Consider the following 26,395-nt stretch of genomic DNA (forward strand, 5'->3'; position numbering starts at 1 on the left):
CCCTACCAAAAAGACCCCACTACATTGGACACACAATTCTCCCCCTGGGGACAGGATGAGAGGGAGACTGAACCACACATGTTGCTTAACGCACTACTTGTCAAATGCTCATATTCTATGGTGATGAGGGTGATATATGAACCTATATGGAATAGAAATCAAAATATATACTTGGTAAGTACCCATCCAGTTGCTTCCTTTTAAAAAATACATGTTAATGTGTGAAGATTTGGGAGTGAGGACAGGAATAGGAGAGTAACCAAAATATGTTTTGAGGAGTGCTTTGAGAAGATGAGAAGAGCAAAACAACCTGGCACACAGGGCCAGAAGTATACTCCATACATAAGGGGCTCATGAGAAAAGGCACAGTCTCTTGTAGCAGAAGACAATCAAAGGAGTGTTAAGATGAACTGAAATAGCACACACAGTGAGAGCTGGGGAAGTGCCAAGAAACTAGTGTTGAGGTGTAAGCAGAAGCCAAGCCTTGTAGTCCTGAAGGTGAGTATAGGGAGTTTGAATGTGATGCAGAAGTGGAGTGAACACCAATGTAGGATTTGACCAGGCAGATATCACAGAGCTGTAGGTGAGGCAAACATTTCTGGTAACAGCACACTGGACAGACTTGAAGGATACGACATGAGAATCATGGTCAGAAATGAAGATGCTGTAGTAATCAAAGCAAGAGATGACAAGAGTATGGATCAAGATTCTGGCAGTAGGAATAGAAAAGGGACAGATTTTAAAGATACCAGAGAGGAAGCACCAGACGGATTGTCAGACTATATCTTGGAGAGAAAGAAACTGAATATGACATGAAAGTTGCAAGCCTCGATGAAGGGAAAGATGAGTTGAAATGTGGCTGGACATCCAAAAAAAGATGTCAGATACTCACAAAGCAAAGACAGGCCATGGGAGACAGATCAGGTGTGGAGAGATAGATCAGGGTCTCATTATCATTCAGGATATGAGAATGGACAGTGGGTTACCGAGGGAGAAAGTATAGAGAAAGAGCAGGAGAACGGGAGATGACCAGAAAGTTGCCTCTAATGGAATTGCTAAGAGGAGGGGGACACACTGATGTCCTAGAAGATGTAAAACTAGTTATATGCCATTATTCTTGTTGAGTCCCTCATTAGAAATTCTAGTCAATTCTAGTCAGCGCTTTAACTTCAACCTGAGAAGTCGCATGTTTTCCTACATGAAAATTGCAACCAAAAGACTTGCTCAGATAACTGACTAGGATTGTGATCTTGTTAGTACTCCTGCAGCACCATATCTCTTTCACCAGAGTGCTTATAGGAGTTTGAAACTAATTGCTAATACCAATTCAAGTCAGCTCACAATGCCATTTGCCCTATTCCAAAATTGCTACAGTAAAAGTTATTTTCTGCTACTTAGGTATTTTTTTACTTCCAAAGAGACAAACGGAGAAATCAAAGTACTCGAGTCCCAGTTCTGAGACATACCACTAAAATGAAATGACTTATTAAATCTACGTTTTATGGACTGAAAGATTATAGGAATTAAAATGGTATAAGTATGTAACACAAACCATCATATCAACAATAAACTGCTGTAAATGCTTGCCCTTCTATCATCAGAATATTAATAACTGAAAAATGAATTAGAATAATAGCAATGAGCGGTAACAGAATTCCAAACTATCAACACTTCAAAGCATGAGGTGACAAAATAGAGGGTGTGTGGACTAAATAATCTAATAGGGTCTTTTCCATCCCTAGTTTCTATAAATAAATGCCAACAGTTGGAGTACATTACCTTCATTTTCAGAAGCCTGGCATTTTACCTTGAGTACCAAATCAAACGTACTTTCTGGATTTTCCCTGGAAATAAAAAACAAGTCAATTGATTAGTCATACATATGTCACAAACCACATAGACTGATCTAGATTATCAAGCCTTCTCTACAGTGTCCATAATGTTATATCCTTTCCACTCCATTTGACACTATAAAATTAGAGAGAGAATCTCAATTATTTGGATGTTTTGTAAGATTTCAGAAGTCATATTTTCCTTCACATCCTGTAATATATTCACACACTTTTCAAAAAAGAATAGGCAACAGAAACAAGAATCGAGAATAATTATATGATTGTTAAAACAATCAAAATTCTGTGATTACACTGATAAATTGTAGTCCTATATGTTTGAGAGCTCTTCAGTCCTTTCATTATGTCATTACCCCATTTTAAATAGTCGTGTTGAAGTAAATACAATTTTAAACTTGCTGACAGTTTGCTTTACAAAACTGAACTTTACAGATGGAAAAAATGCTGCTAGTTTCTTTATTATCTATCAATTAGAAATTGGGCCTCTCTGATAGCCTTTTCCACTTCACCAGGTTGAACCACTTCTGTTTTTAAGGTATGAAGAGAGTAAACCAGTATTAGGCTTCCATCTTAATTCCTGCAAACTGAGCCATTAGCACATTTATCTTTTTAATATATTTGGTCACCAACTGAAACTTGACAGTCACCTTACTATCTCCTTCAGAAGTTACTGCCACTGGCATGTTTAAGGATTGAATCCCATACACAACAATTCAACCACTTTGAAAATATTAATCCAGTAATTATTAATTACATTTGCATTTGTTGGCTGATAGCTCATTACCCAACCCTAGCCTAAATTTAAATAATTATTTGAACAGAACAGCCACAAGTGAGTACCATTACTATACAACATTCTCTGTCTGTGAATAAACTTGTACATTTCAGTAATTTCTTGATTTATTATGTTAGGTTCAGAAGCAATCCTTAATTTATTTTTACCATTCTGAGTTATTTAAATTCTCATTCTGATGAGCAATCTGCCATTTATATTAAAAACAAATATTATAACCTCCACCATATCAATTATTTATCTAAGTAACCACATAAAGGGCCCAGGTTTGAACTCTTTTCTTGAGTAAAATGCCTACAGAAGTCAGCAGTTTTTCACAAGTAAGGAATTCAAGACTGGGCCCCAGGTTTCTAAAATGACGCATATAAAGCATATCACAGATTGATAATTCAATACAAGTTTTTAAAAAAAGTTTTAGAGGGATTTTGGACTAGAGCAAGGGCGGGCAAACTTTTTGGCCTGAGGGCCACATCGGGGTTTTGGAAATTGTATGGAGGGCCAGTTAGGGGAGGCTGTGCCTTCCCAAACAGCCAGGCGTGGCCCGGCCCTGCCCCCTATCCGACCCCTCCCCCCCCACTTCTCGCCCACTGACACACATCCCCGGACTCCTGCCCCATCCCACCCACCCTGTTCCCTGACGGCCCACCCGGGACCCCTACCCCATCCAACCACCCCCTCTCCCTGTCCCCTGACTGCCCCCAGAACCCCTGCCCCTGACTGCCCCCCGCCCCCCCATCCAACCCTCCCTCTCCTTCCTGACTGCTCCCCGGGATCCCTGCCCCCATTCAACCCCTGTTCCCTGCCCTCTGACCGCTCCACCTCCTAGCCACAACCCCGCCTCCTGACCACCACAACCCCAAACTCCCCTGCCCCCTTACCCCGCTGCCTGGAGTACCGGTGGCTGGTGGCGCTACAGCCGCGCTGTCTGGCTGGAGCCAGCCCCGCCACCGTGCAGCACAGAGCACCAGGTCAGGCCGGACTCTGCAGCTGCGCTGCCCCAGAAGCTCGCAGCCCCACCATCGAGAGCATTGCGCCGGGTGGTGCAGTGAGCTGAGGCTGCAGGGGAGGGGGAAGAGCATGGGAGGTGCCGGGGGCAAGCCTCCAGGGCCAGGAGCTCAGGGTCCCGCGGGCCAGATGTGGCCCGCGGGTCGTAGTTTGCCCACCTCTGGACTAGAGGGAAATTTTCAGAGGTCACCAGTTACTTAATGTGTTTTCTATCATTTATTTTGTCACCAAGTATTGACAATATGCATTTATATTAAGATTGATATCAAATTTCTGAGCAACAATCACATATCTTTCCACATCATATTCCTTCCCTGCATCACTTTTTAAATTATTCAATTGGAAAATCTTAAAGGAGGATCCTGAATGAGCTAGTTCTGCACTTTTTGTATTTTTTTGTCTAAGTTTTGCTCTCAGTTACACCAGTGTAAATCCAGACTACTTGAGATTTACAGGAGTGTAACAGAAAAGAAAATGATCCATTGTTTCTCCCCTCAGCTAGCAAGATCAGAATGAATCTAATTAGAGTTACACTCATTTAAATGAGGGCAAAACTGAGCTGTAAGAACCCAGCCTGTAGTGAGAAGAGTGGAATCCCTCTACCATGAAAGGGTTAAATGAAATTTAAACCTAGGTGTGTTTTTGCTCTTTTGGCACATTTTCCCCCTTCCTTAAAGGAGTGGAAAATCAGAATGCTGGATTTAACACATTCATTTCCATTAAAAAAGTGTCTCAAATACAGGATTAGGACTTCAGAGCTCAACTTCTTCACTGAATTTACAGTCAATAAGACAGCGTGTGAAAATGTGTTTCTTCCCTCTGTACACCACCACAAAGACTGCTTCCACAGAAAAGTTCTAGGTTTACTCTTCACCTCCCACATAGAAGGTGTTACTTATACTTAGAAGTGTCAAGAAATATGTCAAACTAGTGTGATATATGTCAGACTGACTTTCATTTCTATTATAACTATTAAATAGCAGATTCATCATAAATACAGATTACTGTCAGTTTACAAAATTCAGATTTAACCTCTCATCAATTACTGAATTAAGGAAATCAATGGGACTATTCACAATGGGCAAGTAGCTTCAAACCATCACAAAAAATTAACTTCACAAAAGTTACTTTGTCAACACATCTGGGTTACACTAAAATTCTCTTGAGGTAGAATTATTCAATAATCAAATAGAAAGATGATAGATTCCTTACAAGAATGTTTATAAACAACCTCTGTTTTGATGTTACTAGTTTTACACACTATTTTTGTAGCTGTTTTTCAAAACCAAGACTCATTCATCTGTATTTTTCACAAATATGACAGTAAAGTAAAATAGCTGGAATATTTTAAAAAATCACCATTTATTGGCAATAGATACAAAGAGACAATAAATAGGCAAAAAGTAGAAGTGCAAAAGTTTGTTCAGTATTGTTTTTGTAAGCCACCTAACACCCAAACAAGTCATGGTGGACATTCTTCTGAGAAGTTTCGTAGGTACCAAACCTTAGGCTGGCACTGTCTTCTATGAAGACTAGTTATGTGTATGCTCCCAGAGACAGAAACAATGGCCTGTCAATTCTTCCACTTGTGGGGCAGACTCCTTCACTGGGATGAAGATTATTATAAGGCCCTGTGTACCTTTATCTCATCCTCTGATGATGAAGGATTTAGCAAGTGGGGCTCACTTTAAGGTGCACGTACAACAGTCTCTGATGATTGAAGGGGGGGGGGCGTCATTTTGACAGAGTGTGTGTTCTCCAGTCTCTCGCTGGGAATAGAGGATACTAAAGCAAAGAGGGGTTTCTTTGGGGGAAGGAAGGGTGTGGGGTTGACGAGCTCTCCTTGTGGGGCGGGCTGTAGGATTCATGGCAGGGCGTCTCCACTGGGGGATGGAGAATTGGGTGGGGAGCCACCAGCTGTTCACTCTGAGGCTGCCAGTGTCACACCTGCGGGGAAAAGGGGATTTTGCCATGTGGACTCCCATGACAGCCCGGTGCAGTCCAGCTCCTGTCGTGCCCCGGGGCTCTGCTCAGGCGCCCCCTGTGCGTGCCCAGCGCAGAGCCAGGCCCCTGCCCCACACCCCGCCAGGCTGGGGGAGGCTTTGAGGCCTAGTCCCTCCTCCCCCTCCCTCCAGCGCAACCCCCAGAGCCGCCTCGGCCGCCCCCTCCGCCGAGCAGCCCCCGCGCCGCTCCCCCTGCCTGCTGGCACTCACTTGATCCTGCTGTCCATGGTCACATCTCGGGCCCCGGGCGGCCGGTCCGCGCCCCCGCGGGGAAACACCTCGCCCGGCCGGCAGGGAAAGGAGGGACGCGCCGGCCCCGGGGGAGGGGGAGGTTACAGCGGCTGCTGGCGGTGGCCCATGGCTGCTCCGCTCCCCCGGCTCGGGCCGTGAGCGGCGGCACCGCCTCCTCCCAGCCTCAGTTCCTGTTGCCGCGGCGCCGGCACCTTCTGGGAAGCAGGAAGCTCGGCGGTGGCCGGAGCAGCCGCCAGGGTCAGTGTCACCTGCGCCGGGCCAGGAGGCGGCTCTGCGGGGGTGGCCCTGCCGCAGGGGCACGGGGTGGGGGTGGGGACAGGACTGAACTGCTCCGGGGACACACGCGGGGTGTCGGCTGCCCGGTCCGTGCACAGTGCGGCGCTCCCCGCACCGGCCCCAGGGCCTGCTGCAGCAACCTTTGCCCTACGGGCCCGGCCCCATGCCAGCGCTGAATGCGCTCGGAGGCACAGGGCAGGGGCCCGGCTCCATTGCCTGACCCACGGTGCTGCTCCAAAAGCTCTGGCTAGGTGTGTCCCCCATGGGGGCTGTACAATCCCAGTCCAGCACAGCCCTGCACGTTTCCTCTAAACACCCCGAGCGGTGCCTGAACTTCTCCTTTCATTATAATTAACGCTTCCCTAGTTTGGGGAGGGAGAAAAAAACCCCAAAACCGCCACTTTGCATTGTTCCTCAAGAAAGACAGGCAGACAGCTAAGGTTTTTTTTTTTTTTTTTTTTTTCCCACTTTATTTCCCCAAACCCCTCAAGCTGGGTTCTCAGGTTGTTACAGGTTTAAAGGAATGAAGTTCCAATTTACACACACCAAATGAAAAGGGAAAGGGAAATAAAATGTTGGGTCAGATATTCAAAATATTTCATTACTAAAGCACATTCAGGGTGGGGGGGATGAAGGATTTTGCAAAGGGGGACTTTTTAGAAATGCCTTCATTAATCCAGAGTGAAGCAGAGGTGGCTGCTCTACTCTCTCCCAACCAGAAAACTGGCTCCCTAAACCAAAGACTCATCCTGTAGGCTCCAATATATGCCTTCCTTTACTCACTGCAAATATTCCCATTGACTTTGATATGAGTCTGGTGTCGATGCAATTCTTCATAGCGCACAATGTTAAACATGTCTTGCGGTATTTGGTCTTTACAGTTTAGGAAGGTCCAGATCCTGCAAGCGGATCCAGAGGTCCGCTCACATGGTTCAGCTTTCAGGATATAGGCCTTCACACCAGGAAGAGCCCTCAGAGGAAAAGGACAACAGAAGCAGCATACACTAGAACCTAATCCTGCAAACTATTATGGATGCCAGTAGTCCCGTTGAACTCAATGCAGCTATTCACAAAGTTAGTTCTGTGTATTTTCAAAATTAGGGCCTTCCTAGTTTCTAAGGGACAGATTCCTTTGACTTCAGATGGAGCAGCAAGCATGTAGGTGAAAACAGAATTTGAATCAGAGTCTTTTGTTGGGCTATATATAGCCCTTCCATAAACATGTGCAACTCACATTTGCTTCCAGGGGAGATCTTATGCCAGAGATGAATTTGGTCTATTCTGTTTGCAAATAGTGCAGTTATTTTGGCAACAATCATGTCATCTCTACTTTATACCATCACAGATGCATATCAGATCTTTCTATTTCATATATTTAGACACTTTTACCTAATAGCTTTATTACCACTATGTATATGTTAGTTCTATAGTGGAAAAAGTAATGGTTTTAAGATTATTTTAAAATTATAATAATAATATATGGAGATATCCTATCTCCTAGAACTGGAAGGGACCTTGAAAGGTCATTGAGTCCAGCCCCCTGCTTTCACTAGCAGGAACAAGTACTGATTTTGCCCCAGATCCCTAAGTGGCCCCCTTCAAGGATTGAATTTATAATCCTAGGGTTTAGCAGGCCAATGCTCAAACCAGTGAGCTATCCCTTCCCACATTAAGAATTTTATTTTAGCCTATAATGCTGTTAGTTCAGCTTTGTTTTGTATTGTGTCTTAAACAAATTGTACCCCAAAATTCTTAACAAGTAATCCAAGAGAAGAAACTACAAGAGTAAATCACCAATTCTGCAAACACTTATACACAAATAACTTTATGGACTGTAGTAGTCCCATTGAGTTTGGAATGGGATAAAAACAAAAGCTGGCCCTAAGAATGCACCAAGTCCCATTCACCTTAGGTGGTCTGGGCAGCCAAATTCCCACCTATACCAAATTTCCTTCACCTCATAATATAATCGCAATGAAAAATGCAAAAAGCAGAAATTTTACAATACTGGGCCAAATAAAAAATGCCCTTAATTTCACTGCTCCCTCTGAAATTAATCATAATATCAGCACTTGGTGAGTGGAATACACTCAAGCCAATGGTCTATTAAACACATAAAGCAGCACTCGTACATTACTGAAGTTGAAGAATCAAGCACTCAAAGAAGTCAGGAAATGATAAACAGTTTTCCTGCTGTAATATTAACTTGGCCATGTTGCACATCCTATTCACCATATGGTATATAAATTAATAATAAAACATATAGAATGTGCAACAAAACCAATTTGATGTTGAAGCAGAAACATTAGCTTTTGGATTTTCTTGACTTTTGAGTGCTTTCTTTCTCCAACTTGATGATGCATTAATTTGTGGGCGTAGTTTCAGAAGCACTGAGCATATGCAACTCCCACTCCCACTGAAGTCAATGGGAGCTGTGGGGAGTTCAGGATCTCTATAAACCCAGACCATCTTTAGTTTAAATGAAAAATAAATGAATTGATTATGTGGTAATTGAGGCTCCTAAGAGGAGCACTGAAACCTGCTACCCTTAACTGACCAACTACCTAAACTGGACTCCTCTTTGGGGATTGAATGGGGGAAGTCTTTCAAGTTCTGGCCACAAAATAAGCAGTAGGCTGTGCAGGTGCTCAAAAGGCCTCATTTGGAATATGTGCACAGTACTAGTCACTTCATCTAAAAAAATATCTTAGGAGACATTACTAGTCTCATTGGAAGTTTTGCTATTGATTTCACTGAGACTAGCATTTATTTCAATTTCTCTGTCGCTATTCCAAGCTGTAAATGCAGTACAATTACAATATGACAGTTCCTATTCAAAATTCTCCAAAACAAGAACACAAGCATGACTTTCCTAATTAGGGTGCCCAGCCTATGATATTTACCTCAAGATAATATTAAAAAATAGATCCTTAATGGCCCATCCCCTAAACCAATATTAACCCTTAAAAGATTTGGCCTTTAGAGAAGAAAGGTAAAGACTCAGTCACTGATTCAATATAGATACATTTCTAGAATGCTGTGAAGATCACTCGCCAGACATCAGTAAATAAATGTCTAAAGTACTTCAAATCATTCCATTCACCGTCAGCTGTCCTCAGGGTGTGCTTAATTGGGTAAACTGTTCTTCACATTTTTTAATATTATGTATCCAATTATTTGGATTATTTCCTTTAATGGTAAAAAAATTAACTTTTGTTTTAGGGACAAATGTGAGTACCAAAGACATCTTGTAAGGGTGTGTGTTTGGCCCAATAAAAGTCTTACACACAAATTGCACTGTGCTATCATTAATGCTCAGGAATGCAACAAACTTAGCTGTCACTACTCATTTGATAATGCTATGTCTCAACACCATGCATGTGCCACATGACAACTGTATTCTGCACAAAGATGCACACACCTCTGTAAATAAGCAGGTAGACATCCATATTAATGAGTGAACTCCCAGGGAGAGGTCAGTACTAAGGTAGGAATGAAGATTTCCAGGCTTTCTAATTGATGTGCCCTACCAACTGGGCTAAAAAAACCAGCTCCACTTAAGCAGGTCAGCTGATATATTCACCTACAATTTATCACTTCATTAGTGAGTGCCAAGTATTTCAATACATCACTTCAATATGGACATTTTTATCATTTACGTGATGTTTAGTGTGTGGGTAACTGTTGGATATCATTAAAGTACATGTCACACTTTAGCGAATATAGTGAGCGCCATAGTGCCATCTCTGCGTACCTACATATGTGTCAATTTAAAAGCAAAATATTTTCTATATAAATCTGGTGACTATCCATTGTTTTGATTCTGAGAACATAAGTTTAAGCAGGTCGGCATTCCATATTAAATCCTGTTTGTTCTAAACTTAAAATTGTGAAATTAATTGGGGAGATCGGAAGAACTTACATTAATGTCTTATTCAGATTGCACGGTTTTAAAAGACAGGAAATTGAAATGTTAAAATATTTACAGCAATATTAACTTGGAACATAGTATTTTTAAGGAGTATTTTTCAAGCCTTATTTTTCTTCTAAATGGGTAATTTAGGGCCCAATTGTGAAATCCTCTGTGACTTACCAATGAGAGCAATAGGTTTACAATCTGGCCCTTAATGTATTAGTTTGTTAGATGTGCACCATAAGTTTCAGAAGATGTGTGACATGCCCAGGTAAATTATATTGTATAAGCCTTCAGGGGGCATATCCTGCCTTAATTTTTAAACTGCCATTTTAACATTACACTAGTGTTTTGCAATTAATTTCATTTTTTAAATGAAAGACAAAAAATGCATTCCCCATGCTTTCCAATTTCTATATTTAATTGTACTGTCATGTATAAAACAAGTTGGGAATAGTAGAAAAGCATTGTGAAGAATTTCTGCTTTTCACAAACATGGCAGCTCAAGGAACTGATAGTGGAATAAAGAACCTTTTACCTATTAGGCTTTGAATCCAGCCCAGCTCAGTAGCTACCACCAGTTCTTACTAGCTGTTGATTGTTCAGTGGAGTATGTGAAATAGATTGGTGATTATAGTCCAGTTCTTACTACATATGTCCATATCTCAACTGCCACCCTTGTTAGCATACTCTAAGAAATCAAAGAATGAGCAGAGAAACTCCCCCTGTTCACTCCCCACCCGAGATAGTTCCTCCATGCAAGGTTTGAGAGACATTGACAGCAATAGTGTGAAAGCATGCACTGCTCCTGCCCATATGAAGCGATTATTAGGAAAAACTTTTCAGTCCACCAGACATTTTTCTTTGTAATACTAATTTCCTTTTAAAACATAGGGGACAGCTTATGAATCCCTTCTTCGTGTTGGTAGTAATTTACTATGTGCATAGTCTGAATGGAGGACAGGTATTCATCCAAGTCATTTGTAAACAAAAGATTCTTAACAGGTTGAATCCAGTGATGCTGAATGAATTCAGTTTTTCTGTTTAGATTGAGGAATCATATTCCTAAATGATAGCAAAGCCCAGAAATGTATTCTGCATTTTAAGTTTACCGGACTAATCTGGTTGTCAGTAAAACTATGATGAAGCAAAGATTTATTTGTCAATTTTGAGAAAAGCTTTATTCAGTCAGCAAGAGAACAATTTTTACTAACAGCAGTGTGAAATTCTTGAGGTTATTGTTCACTAAAGTGTCCTTGCTGTGGTGAAGCCGAAAGGTCATAAAATTAGGAACTGATCTGTATTAAAATAAGGATGTGCTTAGGACTTGCAAATCATTTTGGAAATTGTCTTGCTATGTCTAACCAAAATACAGCACTAGCTTTGTAACTACAGTTTTTAGGGGATGGTTCAGTGTGAATTACAGTCTTCCATTAAGGTGTCAGTACATAAAGGGACTGTTTACGGGTGGAAGTTATATATGGAAATTAGCTGCACAACGCAAACCTGTTTCTCAGCTCTACACAGGGAGTTTTCATTTTACAAATATAAAGGGAGTTGCCATTGCCATTACATGTATTTGCATACCAAAGGCTTACAAGCATCTCAGGTGTCTAGTTTTTATCTAGTATCAGAGGGGTAGCTGTGTTAGTCTGAATCTGTAAAAAGCAACAGAGGGTCCTGTGGCACCTTTAAGACTAACAGAAGTATTGGGAGCATAAGCTTTCGTGGGTAAGAACCTTCAGATGCATCTGAAGAAGTGAGGTTCTTACCCACAAAAGCTTATGCTCCCAATACTTCTGTTAGTTTTAAAGGTGCCACAGGACCCTCTGTAGTTTTTATCTGAGCATCCTGATGCTCACAGTACTTACCCTCTCAACTCTAGTTGACACATAATTGAGTGGGGTCCAGCGTTCTGACCTGGTCCAATAACATACGAAGATCTTAGGCCAATAACTGGCTCCATTTGACTTCTTGGTCATTATACCACCAGTACTTCCCCAATCACATTGCTCTGCTAATCAATCCCAACATTTCTCCCTTTCTACAGAAAGCTGCCTTTATATAAGACAAAATCTATTAACCAGTGTTTTTTCTACAACCTAAAAAAATGTACCATTATGCATTTGCCTTAACCCCTAATGCAAATAAAAAGTACAATAAGTATTTCTATATTTTTGTTGTAATAACTGCTTGGTATGTACTAGGATCTCAAGATGTTCTTAAAACAAAATGCAGGGTTTTGCACTCTTCTTTACTCTAAGATAGTAGGGCAATCTACCCAGTTACCTTTGTGTGATTGTTTTGGCTCAATGCATATGTTTGCCACCATTTAACTCTGTATTGAGCCTGACACTGCAAGATGCTGAGCAGCTTTTGAGAGATGTGGAGCTGCTCTGTAATAATTTGAATACTGTATGTTGACACAGTTATTGGAATGTTTACTGTATGGCTAGATTGGTTTAGTTCAGTGGTTCTCAAACTTTTTTTTTTGCGGACCACTTGAAAATTGCTGAGGGTCTCGGTGGACCACTTAATGATCTTTCCAAATGTTGTTTGTACCGTTAGCTAACTATTGTAAAGTGCTTTGGATAAAAGCGCTATATAAAAAAAAACTTAATAATAATTAACGTTTTTTGTTCTACAAATAAAAGCACACAACCCATATTTTAATATCAGTAGTCTTACCTTTCTAATGCGATGGATGTGCCCTCTCTCCCCCACCGCGGCAGCCCCCAAGCTGTGGCTGGGAAGGAGGAGGGTCTCTCTCTGGCAGCTTCAGCCCTGGAGCTGGGGAAAGTCACCTCTTTCTCTGGCTGCCGCAGCCCTGCACATCCCAAATTCCCCCCACCCTGTCTTCTCACCCCACTGCCCCCTCCAACCTACCCCCTATTCCCCCCCAAGGCCACCACCTCACCTTACATGTGTGTCTTCTCCAGGGTCCAGGCACCTAATTAGGTGGGTGGCCCTTCATTCTCTTGTGTGCGGCCGCCCAGGCGCGCACGTTAGCGGAAACTGTCCACGGACTGCCTGAATGGAGCTCGCAGACCACTGGTGGTCTGCGGACCACAGTTTGAGAACCTCTGGTTTAGTTTAATAACTGGCTGTAAGGAAAACAGGCAGGAATTAATCAATAGGTCAAGTTAAGCCACTCCTCAGTAAACACTTCAGGGTTGTTAAGAGACACTGCCCAAACCATTACCTGTTAATATTTTACCTCCTGGCTCCAGCCATCTTACAGAATTGATTTGGACAAGCAAGGAAAAACCCCAGGAACTGATAAGAAGAAAGGAGCCCTGGCTGGATTGAAAGGGACTCTCTATAGAGGGGAGGCTGTTATTGGGGGTGTTAGGTAAAATGGACAGGTGTGTGCGCGGTTTGTTGGTTTAAACTCCCTCCCATTCTTTCTTCTTCTTCTCTTTCTTATGCTCTCTTCCTACTGTAAAAATAAATGATACTTTGGTTTAAGAAGGCTATCTGGTCAGCCCAGTAGTCACAGACTCCTGGAAGAGAAGAACCCAGTTGGACCTGCTGGGTAAGCATAGTTGATAAAGGTACTGTAGCCCAGGGCCTAGTCTAAGAGTGGGTGAATCACAGGGTGCCACCTCAGGAGAGGTAAAGACAAAAGTCTGACACCTGAGGGGCTGCGCTCAAAGAGGGGATGGAGGTGCACGTAGATTAGCAACCAAGACATGAAATACCCTCAGTACCCATTGATGGTGGAAACTAAGGGTACTCAGTACCTCTCAAGAGCGGCTTAATACATTGCAGCAGTATCAGGTCCCTATTGTCCTTAGGGACTTGCACAGAAATTTAAGGAAAGTCATCATTCCTGTGTACAGTTTTGTTTTGCTCAGGACTCTCAATCTCTTACTTTGCTCTTCAATAGGAAATGGTCAGGAAGTTGGTTCTTCAGCAACACAGTGCCCTCTAGCATTATTCTGAGTCACTGGTTCAGTTCTAAATCGGAGGATGTAGTGTTACCTACAAACTCACTAGCACCACTTCTTACAACAGCTAGTTGATTCTTGGGTGTCCCCTATCCAAATACTGGCATTAGCAAAGGTGAGAGTTCTGATGGGATGTGTTAAAATATAATAATCTGGTTTCACTCCATCTCTGAGTATCAGTATTTTATTTCTCTTGCAACCTCAGAGAATTTCTGGTCACCGTGTATGTTAACATGTAATTACAGTGTTTTGGTTTTTGTGGTTTTTTTTTTTTAAAATGGTCCTCCAAGGACATGTTCTTTCAGTTTTAACATCTCCTAGGTCCATTTTATGTCAACCATTAAAAGTGATGCCTTGTTCCCAGCACCTTTGTTACACACCTAACAAAGCATCAATAACACCGATTTCAAAAGCAATGTAAAAAGTGTACTACTATTAAGCTCTTCATGGCCTGTTCTTGTCTTAGCTGGCATTGCTTACTAACATTGTGTTTTTACATATTCATCACATTGGACCTGTTCCAGAGGATACAAACTACTTAGTTCAGTTAACCCAAAGTTTGCCATGTCAAAATGTTTTCACTGTATTAATAGTTATTGCTGGCACCAATATTTAAATGTATTTGCTATTGAAACATTATATCTTGATCCATTTTAATCATTTGTTCTGCTTCGTCTCTTAAGGTATAAAGTGTTTTGCACATGTCATTTACCCCCCTCCCCCCACGAATAATACACAGTAAGCTTGGCAACTGGAGAAGTCCAGGGAATAGTTTCACAAAATAAAATATTAATTTACTTTTCCACAGAACATATGTCTGCCATTACCATACTCATAAGATGTAACTCATAGGAAAGTCCTTAAAATATATATTTTGAAAAAACAATCAGAAGCTTCCCTTTGCAGGACTCTTCCTTCAATATATAAGGTTGGGATCAGAACGGGACCTATTCTATAATCCAGTGTAGATAGTAAAAATAGGTTTAGAATAAACAATTACTTTATCTCCTTCTGTTAGCAAAACAAATGGATGTTGCAAAGTACTTGCTGTGTGAATAAAGCATATTTTGATTTGACCAAGACTTTAATAAGATATCCCAGTTTAGTTTGACACCCTATTTATAGTGGTCTTCTGATGTGATACAATGTATTTGCCCAGTCTGGTAGTTTGAAATGCATATTACAATTGTAAATGTTGTACAATGTTCCCTTATTAACCTATTCAGTATGACGGAGCTATTTTTGTAGCAGACATGGTTAAAGATGTTTGTAATATTCTAATCATAGTATGTGTAAACTGACCCAAATGTTTCATGATTCCCCCATTGGTATCTTTGCAAGGCTGTCTCCATTAACCTGCTGTTAATTAAGTTAAATTTCTTACGTGGTCTCCTGAACTTGAAACACCAATAGCCTTATTTTGCCCTGCATGGTCTGGAACACAAGCAGAGTCCAAGAGAAATAATTTGCTGAAGCACCAGCAAACTCTATTCTTCATGTTTCCAACTGTTTGCTGATCTATAACCTGTTTAACAAGTCACCCAACAACATTTTCAACAAATATAGCCATTATGTTTTGACACAGCAAGTCTCCTTTAGTCACTTATTTACACAATAGCAGGATCCAATCAGCCACTGCTACTAAATATACAAAAGATGTAGTTTGTCTTTCTTCAACTTCACTTTTTTTCCTTTAAACATCACTCAGGTCCATTCACTCATCCAAACAAAACAATCAGCATGACTCACTTTGAACTGATACAGCCAGTTAGCATCTCCCAAGTCCACCCACTTGTATTCTGTTCCATACAGAATCCTTATAGCTCAAATTAACCCATCAATCTCTGTAATACAGTGTTCTACTACAAATTCTCTACCATTCTTTTCTTAAACTAATCCTCAGTTTATACAACTGCCTCTTACAATAAAAGCAGGCAGGTTAACCAGGGAACCAAGTATTAGTCAGACAGCTTGTTATTTTTGTTTCATTGTCTCTGGAGAATTACTCTCTTGCTATAGTGTGTGTTTAGTAGTAACAACTATGCTGAAGTTTGGAAAACAGTTTCAGTTATAAACACCCTCTATTCACTTGCATTGGATTTTAGTAGTTCTCCATTTGGGATGAAATTTTGACAGCTTCATCTTTGAAAAAAAAAGATTTGTGTGTGTGTATATATGAGAAAATCCTTTTAGCCATTTTAAGTTGTGTATGTTTATTTAAAACAAAAACCAAAACCACCATTTTCCCTAATGTAAAACAATCATTGGCAGAATCCCCTCCTTCTTGTTCCATAAATTAACATCACAAGAGAGCTGAACTTTGAAACTTAATCCCAATCCTGCAAACACTTGTATTTAATGTTACTCAAATGAAGAATCCCACTAACTTCTATAGGACTACATAGGAAAGGAAAATTAAACATGCATATAAGTGTTTGCAGGACACTAAGCTCTGAAGTTTCAGAATTACATAGTGATCATTCACAGTAGAAAAAAAAATCACCAAGTCTGAGAGAATTTGCATTTGTGGAGAAATGCACTGTCGAATGTGGGTGAAATTCACCCTAAAGCAAAAGGCCTGCAAAAAAGTCCTCCATACCACCTGTGTCCTACTGAAGCCCTAAATGTGGAGGGAAAGGGCCTTGTGAGGGTTTGGAGCAGTGTGTGAATTTCACCCACGTATACCTTTTCTTTTCCATTTTAATAAGAAAAAAGTATGCACCACTGTGGCCAACATCTAACAGCTGCCTGGTTGTTCTGCAAACATTTTTGTTCATTTTTTTTAACCTTATTTGTTTCCATTTATTCATTCCTATTCCTCCCCCTTGCAAAACAACCTAGGAAATTAAAGGTCAGATGGTCAGTTGGTATAAATCAGCACCACTCAGCTAAAACCAGAAGAGCTCTACCAGTTTATATCAGCTGAAGATCTTGCACTAAATGCCAAAGGCTATGTTAAGGTTACACAGGTAAAAGTCAGGAAACGACCCACAGCAACATCAATTCAACCATGTTTCATTATATAATATTTTCTCATCTTGTTTTCCTTCTAGGTAGCTTTTCCTAACATGTAGCTTAACATACTGCTGTTCATATCATTACACATTTACTATAAAACATACAGAATGTAAATTAGAAACACTGTAAACCACCTCCTACAGTTCTGTGCCTGATCACTTTTCAGACTAAGGTAGCTTAGCATCATAGAATCATAGAATATTAGGGTTGGAAGAGACCTCAGGAGGTCATCTAGTCCAATCCCCTGCTCAAAGCAGGACCAACACCAACTAAATCATCTCAGCCAAGGCTTTGTCAAGCTGGGCCTTAAAAACCTCTAAGGATGGAGATTCCACGGCCTCCCTAGGTAACCCATTCCAGTGCTTCACCACCCTCCTAGTGAAATAGTGTTTCCTAATATCCAACCTAGGCCTCCCCCACCACAACTTGAGACCATTACTCCTTGTTCTGTCATCTGCTACCACTGAGAACAGTGTAGATCCATCCTCTTTGGAACCCCCCTTCAGGTAGTTGAAGGCTGCTATCAAATCCCCCCTAACTCTTCTTTTCTGCAGGCTAAATAGCCCCAGTTCCCTCTGCCTCTCCTCATAAGTCATGTGCCCCAGCCCCCTAATCATTTTCGTTGCCCTCCGCTGGACTCTCTCCAATTTGTCCACATCCCTTCTGTAGTGGGGGGGCCAAAACTGGACGCAATACTCCAGGTGTGGCCTCACCAGTGTCGAATAGAGCTTCATTGGCTCCAATTTTGCTAAAGATTTAGTCTGTTGCTAACACCTTGTAATAAAGGCATGACGCTTAGGAACCTGGTAAGAGAATGGTATTTACTTCCTGCACCCAAATACATGACTGGGGGTTACATATGGCAACGCCCTTGTCACATGGCGGAGGTCGGTATTGACTGATTTTAGTGGCTACTCTTAAGGTATTCATCAGCACAAACTGCTTTATGTATAATCATTGACTCATCCAGTGCAGACAGAAAGGAAGAAACTGAAAAGAGAAATGAGGAAACAGGAATACAAGCAGCACAACGGAACCAGAAAGTTCTAATCCAGTCCAATTTAGCTTGCTCAAGAAGTATAAATAGGGCAGATGAAAACTACATGTAGTCTCAACATCTTGACTTATTGTCTGGTCAAATCACACAAGCTAAACAGGGAAGCTTTGTGTTGGTGGCCTTTGTGGATTATGTAGCTATGTAACCAACAAGCCATATCATTCTGTTGTCTGTGTACTGTGCCTTCAAACGCAGAGGAGTTTTCTTGCCTGCTGCAGGTGCAGCACTGAGGAAGCTATCATTTTGGGTTCTGAACAGATGCAGAATGTTAGAGTGAGAACCTTCATTCACTCTTTCACATCTGAGAGCCTGGTGAATATATTTGTTCATTTGTGTTGTTTTCCTTAATATGAAACAACTTGTCAAGAACCTGAAGAATGCATATTTTGTTTGTTGTGTGTGAAAACACATAACAGCTCTCCTGCTGAGTCAATGCTTAGCCAATGCCACAACTTGGTATGGGGAGGGGGGTGGCCTGCACTGCCAACGATGCTATTTGTCAGAGGTCCTGCGGCTTGTTGTCATTAAGGAATCCAGGCACCTTTTGCAAGGCTAAGGATATTAGAGTCATAGAGTTTAAGGTCAGAAGGGACCACTTGATCATCTAGTCTGGCCTCCTGTATAGCACAGGCCACCAACATCACACAGCACCCACATACTAAACTCAACAACAGAAATGAGACCAAATAAATGAGACTCCCCAGAAGACTAGACTACTATGGGCCAATGGCAGAGAATAGGAAGGACCAGGGTACACCAGTACCTGAGGCCCCTTCAATGACAGGGAAATGATTAAATGAGATGTGCCACATAATCCTGGCAAGTGACCCGCACCCACACTCTGCAGAGGAAGGTGAAAAAACAGCAAGGTCACTGCCAATTTGACCTGGGGGGAAATTCCTTCCCGACCCCACATATGGTGATCAGTTAGACCATGAGCATATGAGCAAGAACCAGCCATCCAAGCACCTGAGAGCAAGAGAATGCTCAGTGCCCTGTCCCACCCCACCCACTGTCCTATCTCCAGCTGCGGCCATCTGGGATGCTTCAGAGGAAGGAGATAAAACCTCTCAGAATTCATCGGCAGAGAGAGAGAGTCCCTTCCTGACCAGCCGGCCACTGGCAGGAAAGACTGAAGCATAAGCTTTAGGAACCTAAGATATAAACTGGAGCAAGCCCCATCACCATTAACCTTGAGGCACTGGCCAAATTCCAATATGGCTAATTCCATCTTGTTTACTTAAATGCCCCCAGCACTTTTAATTAACTGCAATATTTCTCTTGTCTTCCTGTCCTCAGTTGTTTTGTAGCATTGTTGTGTACTGTCAAAGAGTTGGTGAGTTCCACCCTAGAAATGGCTGCATTTCCCTGATGAGACTCCTCTGTGTGTGTGTGTGTGTTACATTTGTACAGTTATCTGGGATGAAAGGCAACACAAACATAAATTATTAATTTGTGAAATGCAATAATGCTTTTTCATGTCTCTCTTCTTTGAGTATGTCTCCCATTCACACTTTTTTTCCAAGTGGAAGTTTGCTGGCAATGCCTGTGAAATCTCACTTCTAGTTCATCACACAGAATAGTCAAGATGTGATGAAGCTGAAGATTTTGTTCCAAAACCACATCTGAAGGTTTTTTGGATTTCCCTTCGCAAATTTTACAGTCAAAGAGAAACCGGTAGGACTTGGTGACCCCCATTCATCAGTAATTGTAACATTTGGAAATTTAAGACAACTTTGCCAAACTTAACATGTGAAATTCCAGTGCATATATGGCCCTTGATATATTACCTAAGATGTAGCAAAAGCTTTTGTGGCATCCAAGAGTGAGCAGATTGTTGAGGCAGTTCGTCCATACAAGAATATAAAATAAAAAGTTCCTCTGTATGTATCAAAGGAGAACAACTTAGTGGTGCCAAATAATTATTAAAACTACACATTGCCTTACTTGCTCCAAAGAAGGGTTTGCACTTTGCTGGTGTTTGAATACCACATTGAAGTCTAAACTCAGCTAAACCCTACTATGTTGCTGGTATTGCTTGGTTGGTGATTTAGCTCTGAAGTCTTTGAATAGATTCCAATCTGGGTTAATTATGATGCCATTTTGCTTACCTCAAATTCTCCTTATAGTTTCAGTTGAATAAGATATTCTTCACTTCTTCTAGAATTTTTGTGTAATAGTGTGTGAAGTTAAATGGTTTCCAAGTATCAACCTAGAAATAGCTGCAAAAACAGTGCAGTGGAGAATGAAATGATGGTTATCTAGTTTGATAAACTCTTCAGAATGGAAGGTGTGTAATTTACTTTTTTTGCTGAAATGCAATACATTTTCTGCAGAACTCCATCTCTCTTCCTGCTACAAGTCTTTCTATTTGGCTAGGGGAAAAAAACTTTTAGATGATTGAGCAACTAAAGGCAATAGAATGAAATGCGCTACTTTAAGGCCCTTACTCTACAAACATTTACTCCCAGCGTTACTGATGGTAGTAAAATTAAACAGCTGCATAAATGTTTGGAGGATAAAGGCCTTAGACTGTAAACTCCTGGAAATAGGGACTGTCTCAATTATATGTTTGTACAATACCTAGCACAATAGGGTCAGAGTCTATAGACACTACTGAAATAATAATGTTAACTCAGCCAATGCCTGTGTACATTAAAAAAAAAGGGGGGGGGGACATACTCATAGGCCCCCTACAAGGGCCTCTTTATCCCCACACTTCTGTAAGAACTACTCCCTTTGGAAATTCATTTTGATTCAGATAATTGCCCGAGTTTGCATGCTTCTCCAAAGACTATCAGGGCAGTGAGTTGTATGGGCCCGTGGTGCCCGGGATCCATGAATATTTAGGGCCTGGGGGCCCGGCTCCACCAATGTTCGGGGCTGGATCTCTCCTCCGGCCCCACCTGCCGCCCCCACGTGCCTCCCAGCCCCTCCTGCTGCCCCTGGGCGATTTAAAAGGGCCGGGGGCCCCCAGCCACCACTACCACCAGCAGCACAGCAGGACTGCCCACATTAGAGCGCAGCCTCGGCAGCGCTGTGAGGTGGGCAGTGTAGACATGCTTTATCGCCGGGGGAGAGCTCTCCCGGCGATAAAAGAGAACCACCCTGCATGAGGGGTGGTAGCTTTAACGTTGGGAGCGTGGTTCCTGGCGATAAAGCACTGTCTATACTAGTGCTTTTCAGTGCTAAAACTTTTGTTGCTCAAGGGTGTGTTTTTTCACACCCCTGAACGACTAAAGTTTTAGGGCTGAAAGTGGCAGTGTAGACGTAGCCTAAGGTGGCTTCCTGCCAGCCCGCTCTGTGCCTCTCCGGGAAGCGGCCGGCACGTCCCTGCAGCCCTGGGGTGGGTGGGTGTCTCCACACGTTGCCCCTGCCCCGAGCACCAAGCCGCTGCCAGAGGGGTGTGCGGGTCACTTTCGGGAGCTGGCACTGCCCACGGTAAGCGCCGACGTTCTGACTCCCTCCTGAACCCCAAACCCCTGCCCCATCCCAACGCCCACACCCAAACTCCCTCCCAGAGCCCGAACCCCCTCATGCACCCTAACCCCTTGCCCTATCCCAGAGTCCGCACCCAGCACCCAAACTCCCTCCCAGAGCCTTAGGCGGGAGGTGGGGGACTTGGACCCGTTCTGGGCACCACCAAAAATTATCCAAAACTGCCGCCTCTGAAGACCATTCCACCTCTAAAACCCTCTTGAATCTGAAAGACTGAGAAGAAATCTCAGCAGAAATGAGGTCTATGAGATTCCCTGTTACTCACAGCCTCTGGTCAAATCGAGATTGTTCATGAAAAGCTTTTCTTAAGAGAATGTTGCACTTCCCTGTCTTTTCCCAGCAGAGGCTTGTGATAAAGAAAAAATAATAGAAACAAAAAAGTAAAAAAACTTTATTAACCTTTGAATAACATTGAGTTCTAAGCAAAGGATCAGTGCAATTTTTAGATTACTCATACTAACCTATTCATCTTCAAACACCTCTGATAAAGTAAGGCAGAGAGAGAGCACTACATTTTGGCTGCTCCAGGGTGGAATTGTTGGAGGGAGAGATCAGAAGAAGGCTCAAAAAGCCTTTCTACTGCAGTGCATCTTAGAAGGGCAGACATATTTTGGGTGCAGGATCTGGGAGCACAAGGATGGGCATTATTATCTTCCATAACAGCTACATTCCACTGGAACAATGCAACAATTGACCAATACAGGAAGTGTGGAAGATAGAACTTTCACAGGAGCTGGGTCAAGTCTACGGAACTCACTCCCACAAGAGTTAAGAATGACCCATGAAGTTCACTGCTTTCCGAACTACCTGAAACACTCATTAATTCAACTTAGCTTACCCTCAGTAAGTACTTTTTACACGCATACACATCACATTCACAAATTATGTTTTAAACAAACAATATTAAACAACCTTATAAGCTAATTAACCTATTTCTCCTGCAGGCTGGGAAGGAAGAAAAAGAAAGAGCACATTATTGTTATTTCTATTTTTAAATACTTGTGAGGGCCTCACATGCTACTGTCACAGGGGCCATATAAGAACCCCGGCCCTAATGCTGCAGACTTAAGCACATGCTTAACTTTGGGTACTGTCAAGTGTCTACTCATTTTGGGGGTGAAATTAATATATTATCCACCTTTTCCCTCCATCTTGAAATCCAAGCTAGTAGTCTATATTCCCTGTACACCCAAAAAGTCTGCAGAAAATTAAGCATGTAAGTCTTTGCAGGATTGGGTACATAGGTAAATCTGCCAATGAGAGGCATTTTTCTGCCTAGGATAAAGGCAGAGCTACAACCTTCCCATGGGTGTCACTAAATAAGAAATGTTGGAGGAACCTAGAGTGAAGATCTGCGTCCTGCAGCTGTGCTGGAAAGGACTCAAATGGAATACTAATGAATCGAGGGGAGAACTGGCCACCTGCAGAACTTCCAGGGATTCATAGATTTGTATATTCCAAGGCAAGAAGGGACCATTGTAAACATGTAGTCTGACCTCCTGTATAGCACAGGCCATAGAACACCCCCAAAATAATTCCTAGACCATGTCTTTTAGTAAAACTTCCTATTTGGGGAACACATGTTCAGTTGATTATCCACCATGACCCCCAAATCTTTTTGAGTCACTGCTTCCCAGGATGCAGTCCCCATCATGTAAGTAGTTCCTGCATTGGTTTTTCCTAAATATATCCATTTACATTTAGTCATATTAAAACATATATTTTTTGCTTGCACCCAGTTTACCAAGCCAATCAGGTTTACTTTGTATCAGTGACCTGTCCTCTTCTTTTCTTACCACTCTCCCAATTTTTATGTCATCTGCAAGCTTTATCAGTGATGATTTTATGTTTTCTTCCAGGTAAATAATAAAAATATTAAATAGTATAGGTCAAGAACCAATCCCTGTGGGACATCACTAGATATACACCCATTCAATGATGATTCCCCATTTACAATGACATTATGAGATCTATCAGTTAGCCAATTTTTAATCCATTTAGTGTGTGCCAGTAGCCATTTCACTGTATGGACTGCTCTCCCCTTGGTGTTTCTCCTACACTATGTTTTAGCCATAGTGCCCTTAGTGCCTGATCCTGCAAAGACTTACATACATGTGACTTTACTTATGAGATTAGTTCTGTTGAAACACATGGGTCTCTTCTTATCAGTAAAATTATTTGTGTGCTTAAATCTTTACAGGACTGGGGCCTTAGACTGTCAGAGTTAGGGTTAGTCTATGGGGATCCTGGTGGGTGCAGTCAGCACAGCACACACTATCAATGGCAGGATCAAGGCCTAAGCTTTTGTTTCAGAAGTCAGGAGTCTTACTGGTTTGTTTCCCTAGTATCAACATACTGAAAAAATCTAAAGGCCAAACTGCTCTACTTGTTTGCTTGCATATAGCTCTCTAATCTGAACTTGTTATGTGTGTCATTCTTTTCTGTGTAGTGCAGCTTTAAACAGAGTAATCGTCCTCACTCCTTCAACAGGAAACTCAATTTGTTTAATTTCAGATGCAGAACATTACATAATGAGTTACTGTGTTTGCTTGCTTCGATGGAGACTTTATATGTGTTCCTCCTTGGTTTTCAGTAATCTGAAGTAAAAATTTCTCTTTGCGTGTAAGAAAATTTCTTACGTCCATTTGCAAAGGGCAGGGTTATGTTCATAATGTGTTTCTATTTTCAAAACAATTGCTTCAATGCTATATCTTTTTAAATCCATTCCAGCTGTGCAGCACCCATGAGCAACTCTACACATTAAAAACAATAGCCTGTGCTTGAAAGGGAGAGGAGAGAATTGTTGGGAAGAAAACAGATTTTGGCTTAGATCTGCAGCTGGTGTAAATCAGCATAGCTGCATGAAAGTCAGCTGGTTTTCACCAGCTGAGGATCTTGTCCTTCATTTTTAAGCTTCCAATAAGAAACTATAAAATTACTTTGTCTTAATGCTTAAGATTCATGAAAAATACACAGAGTATTCTTTTAATATTTCCTGAATGTACTCAAAAGACCAAAATCTTTACTAATAAGGCTGAGGCATGTGTCTATGCAGGAGTCATGAAACTAGAGTTGAAGACGCTGGCAAAAATAGTGCTCTCATAAGAGTCAGATTCTGAGCGCTATACTAATTTATAGTAGTAACTGCTAGAATGCTCAGTCATTTTCCAAGAAATCTATATTTCTTGGATGCATTATCCCAGCTGGTCTATTGATTTCATGGTTCTCCATTCCCAATCACAGTTCCAGCTCACTGATGATTCTATCCAGCACTAGTTACATGAGGTGGCGTTGAAAGCCATCTTTCCTTTGAAGAAGCATGTGTTTCCCTGATAGATGCATTGAGCCAATCTGATAGTCTCCAAACTTCCTACTTCTGGGTTTTTCCTGCAGGAGGAGGCAAGCTGTTTTCTGCAATAAACTTTTCTCCTTCAGCCCACACTGATGGCCACAATCCATGTTCTAAATCACTGTCTTCATGAGCTTTAAGTAAATCCTCCTTCAAATTCCCTTCTAATTCAATGGCATGTTGTAAATCAAATACAGACCATTATAACTGTCTGAGACTATACTGAGCTCTTCAAAGATATTCTTAGAAAGCATCAAGCATATGGGAAGCTTTGGATACATTTTCAGCATGATATAAAAGGATATAGTCATGGGATAGACCTTAGCAAGCATAGAAGCTTGATAGCTTGGGCTTTGCAAACATTCAGATCATTAACTTTATAAGCATATGAGTTGTCCCATTAAAGTCAGTGAGACTCTGTGCATGCATATAGTCATGCATACGTATAAATATTTGCAGGATTTGATACAGGATCCCTGTTCATCTAAATAAACACATAATAGTGAAATTCTTACCTTTAATAACTAGTTTGTATTTGCCTCTTTCACAAAGCACCCAAAGGCCTTTTTGGTGGCTGGCAGGGTCTTATGGCTAACAAAACATAAAATCTTCTAAAAGACCCCACTGTCACAGATCACCAAGAGACTGGAGCCAAGCAGGCACAGTTATTAAATGTTTTTCTAACAAATAAAGCATAGGCAGTACAGCCAGACATAAATACTGTACAAGATCAAAAGCTTAGGGCCATCTAGATTTGTTCACACAAGTCACAAGCGGACATACCTACAGAATTACACACAGAGATAGACTGAGCAAAATAGCACACAGGCTATGATATGGCATCTGTTTTTTTTTTCTGCAGGAAAATCCAGCTTTTCTTTTCCAAACGATTGACAAAATTGAAAAGCCCATTTTGCCAGACAGCCTTGGAGCGTTTTCTCCTCTCCCCTTATACATATGCTTTTGGCAGTAAACGCTGCACAGCTACCCAGTGAGAATAGAAAGGATATAAAGATGACAGCTGCAACTATGAAAACTAGGAATAGCATGAGTAATTGTTCTGATGGTTTGATATAAATCACCATTTATGTTAGATGTTTTCTGGGAGACTTGTACCAGTAAATATTGGCTTAAAGTTTGAACCTGAACCCAATCTCTAGATATATGACTGCCTGATTGTACTTGGAATGTAATGCTGATCATCAATTCCCATTTAGAACCCTAACTTTCTGATTGTTTTGTCATTAGTAATGAAACCTTTATAGAGCACTTTACATGTTCAAAGTGCTATACAAATCGTAACTCATTCACTGGTTCTCAGCTCTTTTCCATACCATGACTCCAGTTAATACAGAAAAATGTTTCAGGACCATACCTTCCCTGCCCCCCCTTTTCCATCTAATCCTAAGGAAAAGGAAGGTGGTCACCCTT

General features: G+C 41.6%; 1 protein-coding gene across 1 annotated transcript in view; it reads right to left on the reverse strand.

Moving 5' to 3' along the window:
• LOC113407438 (DENN domain-containing protein 1B-like) overlaps positions 1–5,943 on the reverse strand; it is a 259,016-nt gene extending 253,073 nt beyond the window's left edge. The window contains exons 1-2 of the mRNA XM_026655961.1: positions 5,862–5,943; positions 1,780–1,844 (exon numbers count right to left, since the gene is read on the reverse strand). Of these exons, the coding sequence (XP_026511746.1) occupies positions 1,780–1,844; positions 5,862–5,878 (82 nt within the window). The 5' untranslated portion in view covers positions 5,879–5,943. The remainder of the gene's footprint in view (positions 1–1,779; positions 1,845–5,861) is intronic.
• Positions 5,944–26,395: the final 20,452 nt, after the last annotated feature.

This window comes from Terrapene carolina, unplaced genomic scaffold, assembly GCF_002925995.2.
Source record: "Terrapene carolina triunguis isolate 2854851 unplaced genomic scaffold, T_m_triunguis-2.0 Scaffold211, whole genome shotgun sequence".
NCBI classification, from domain to species: Eukaryota; Metazoa; Chordata; order Testudines; family Emydidae; genus Terrapene; species Terrapene triunguis.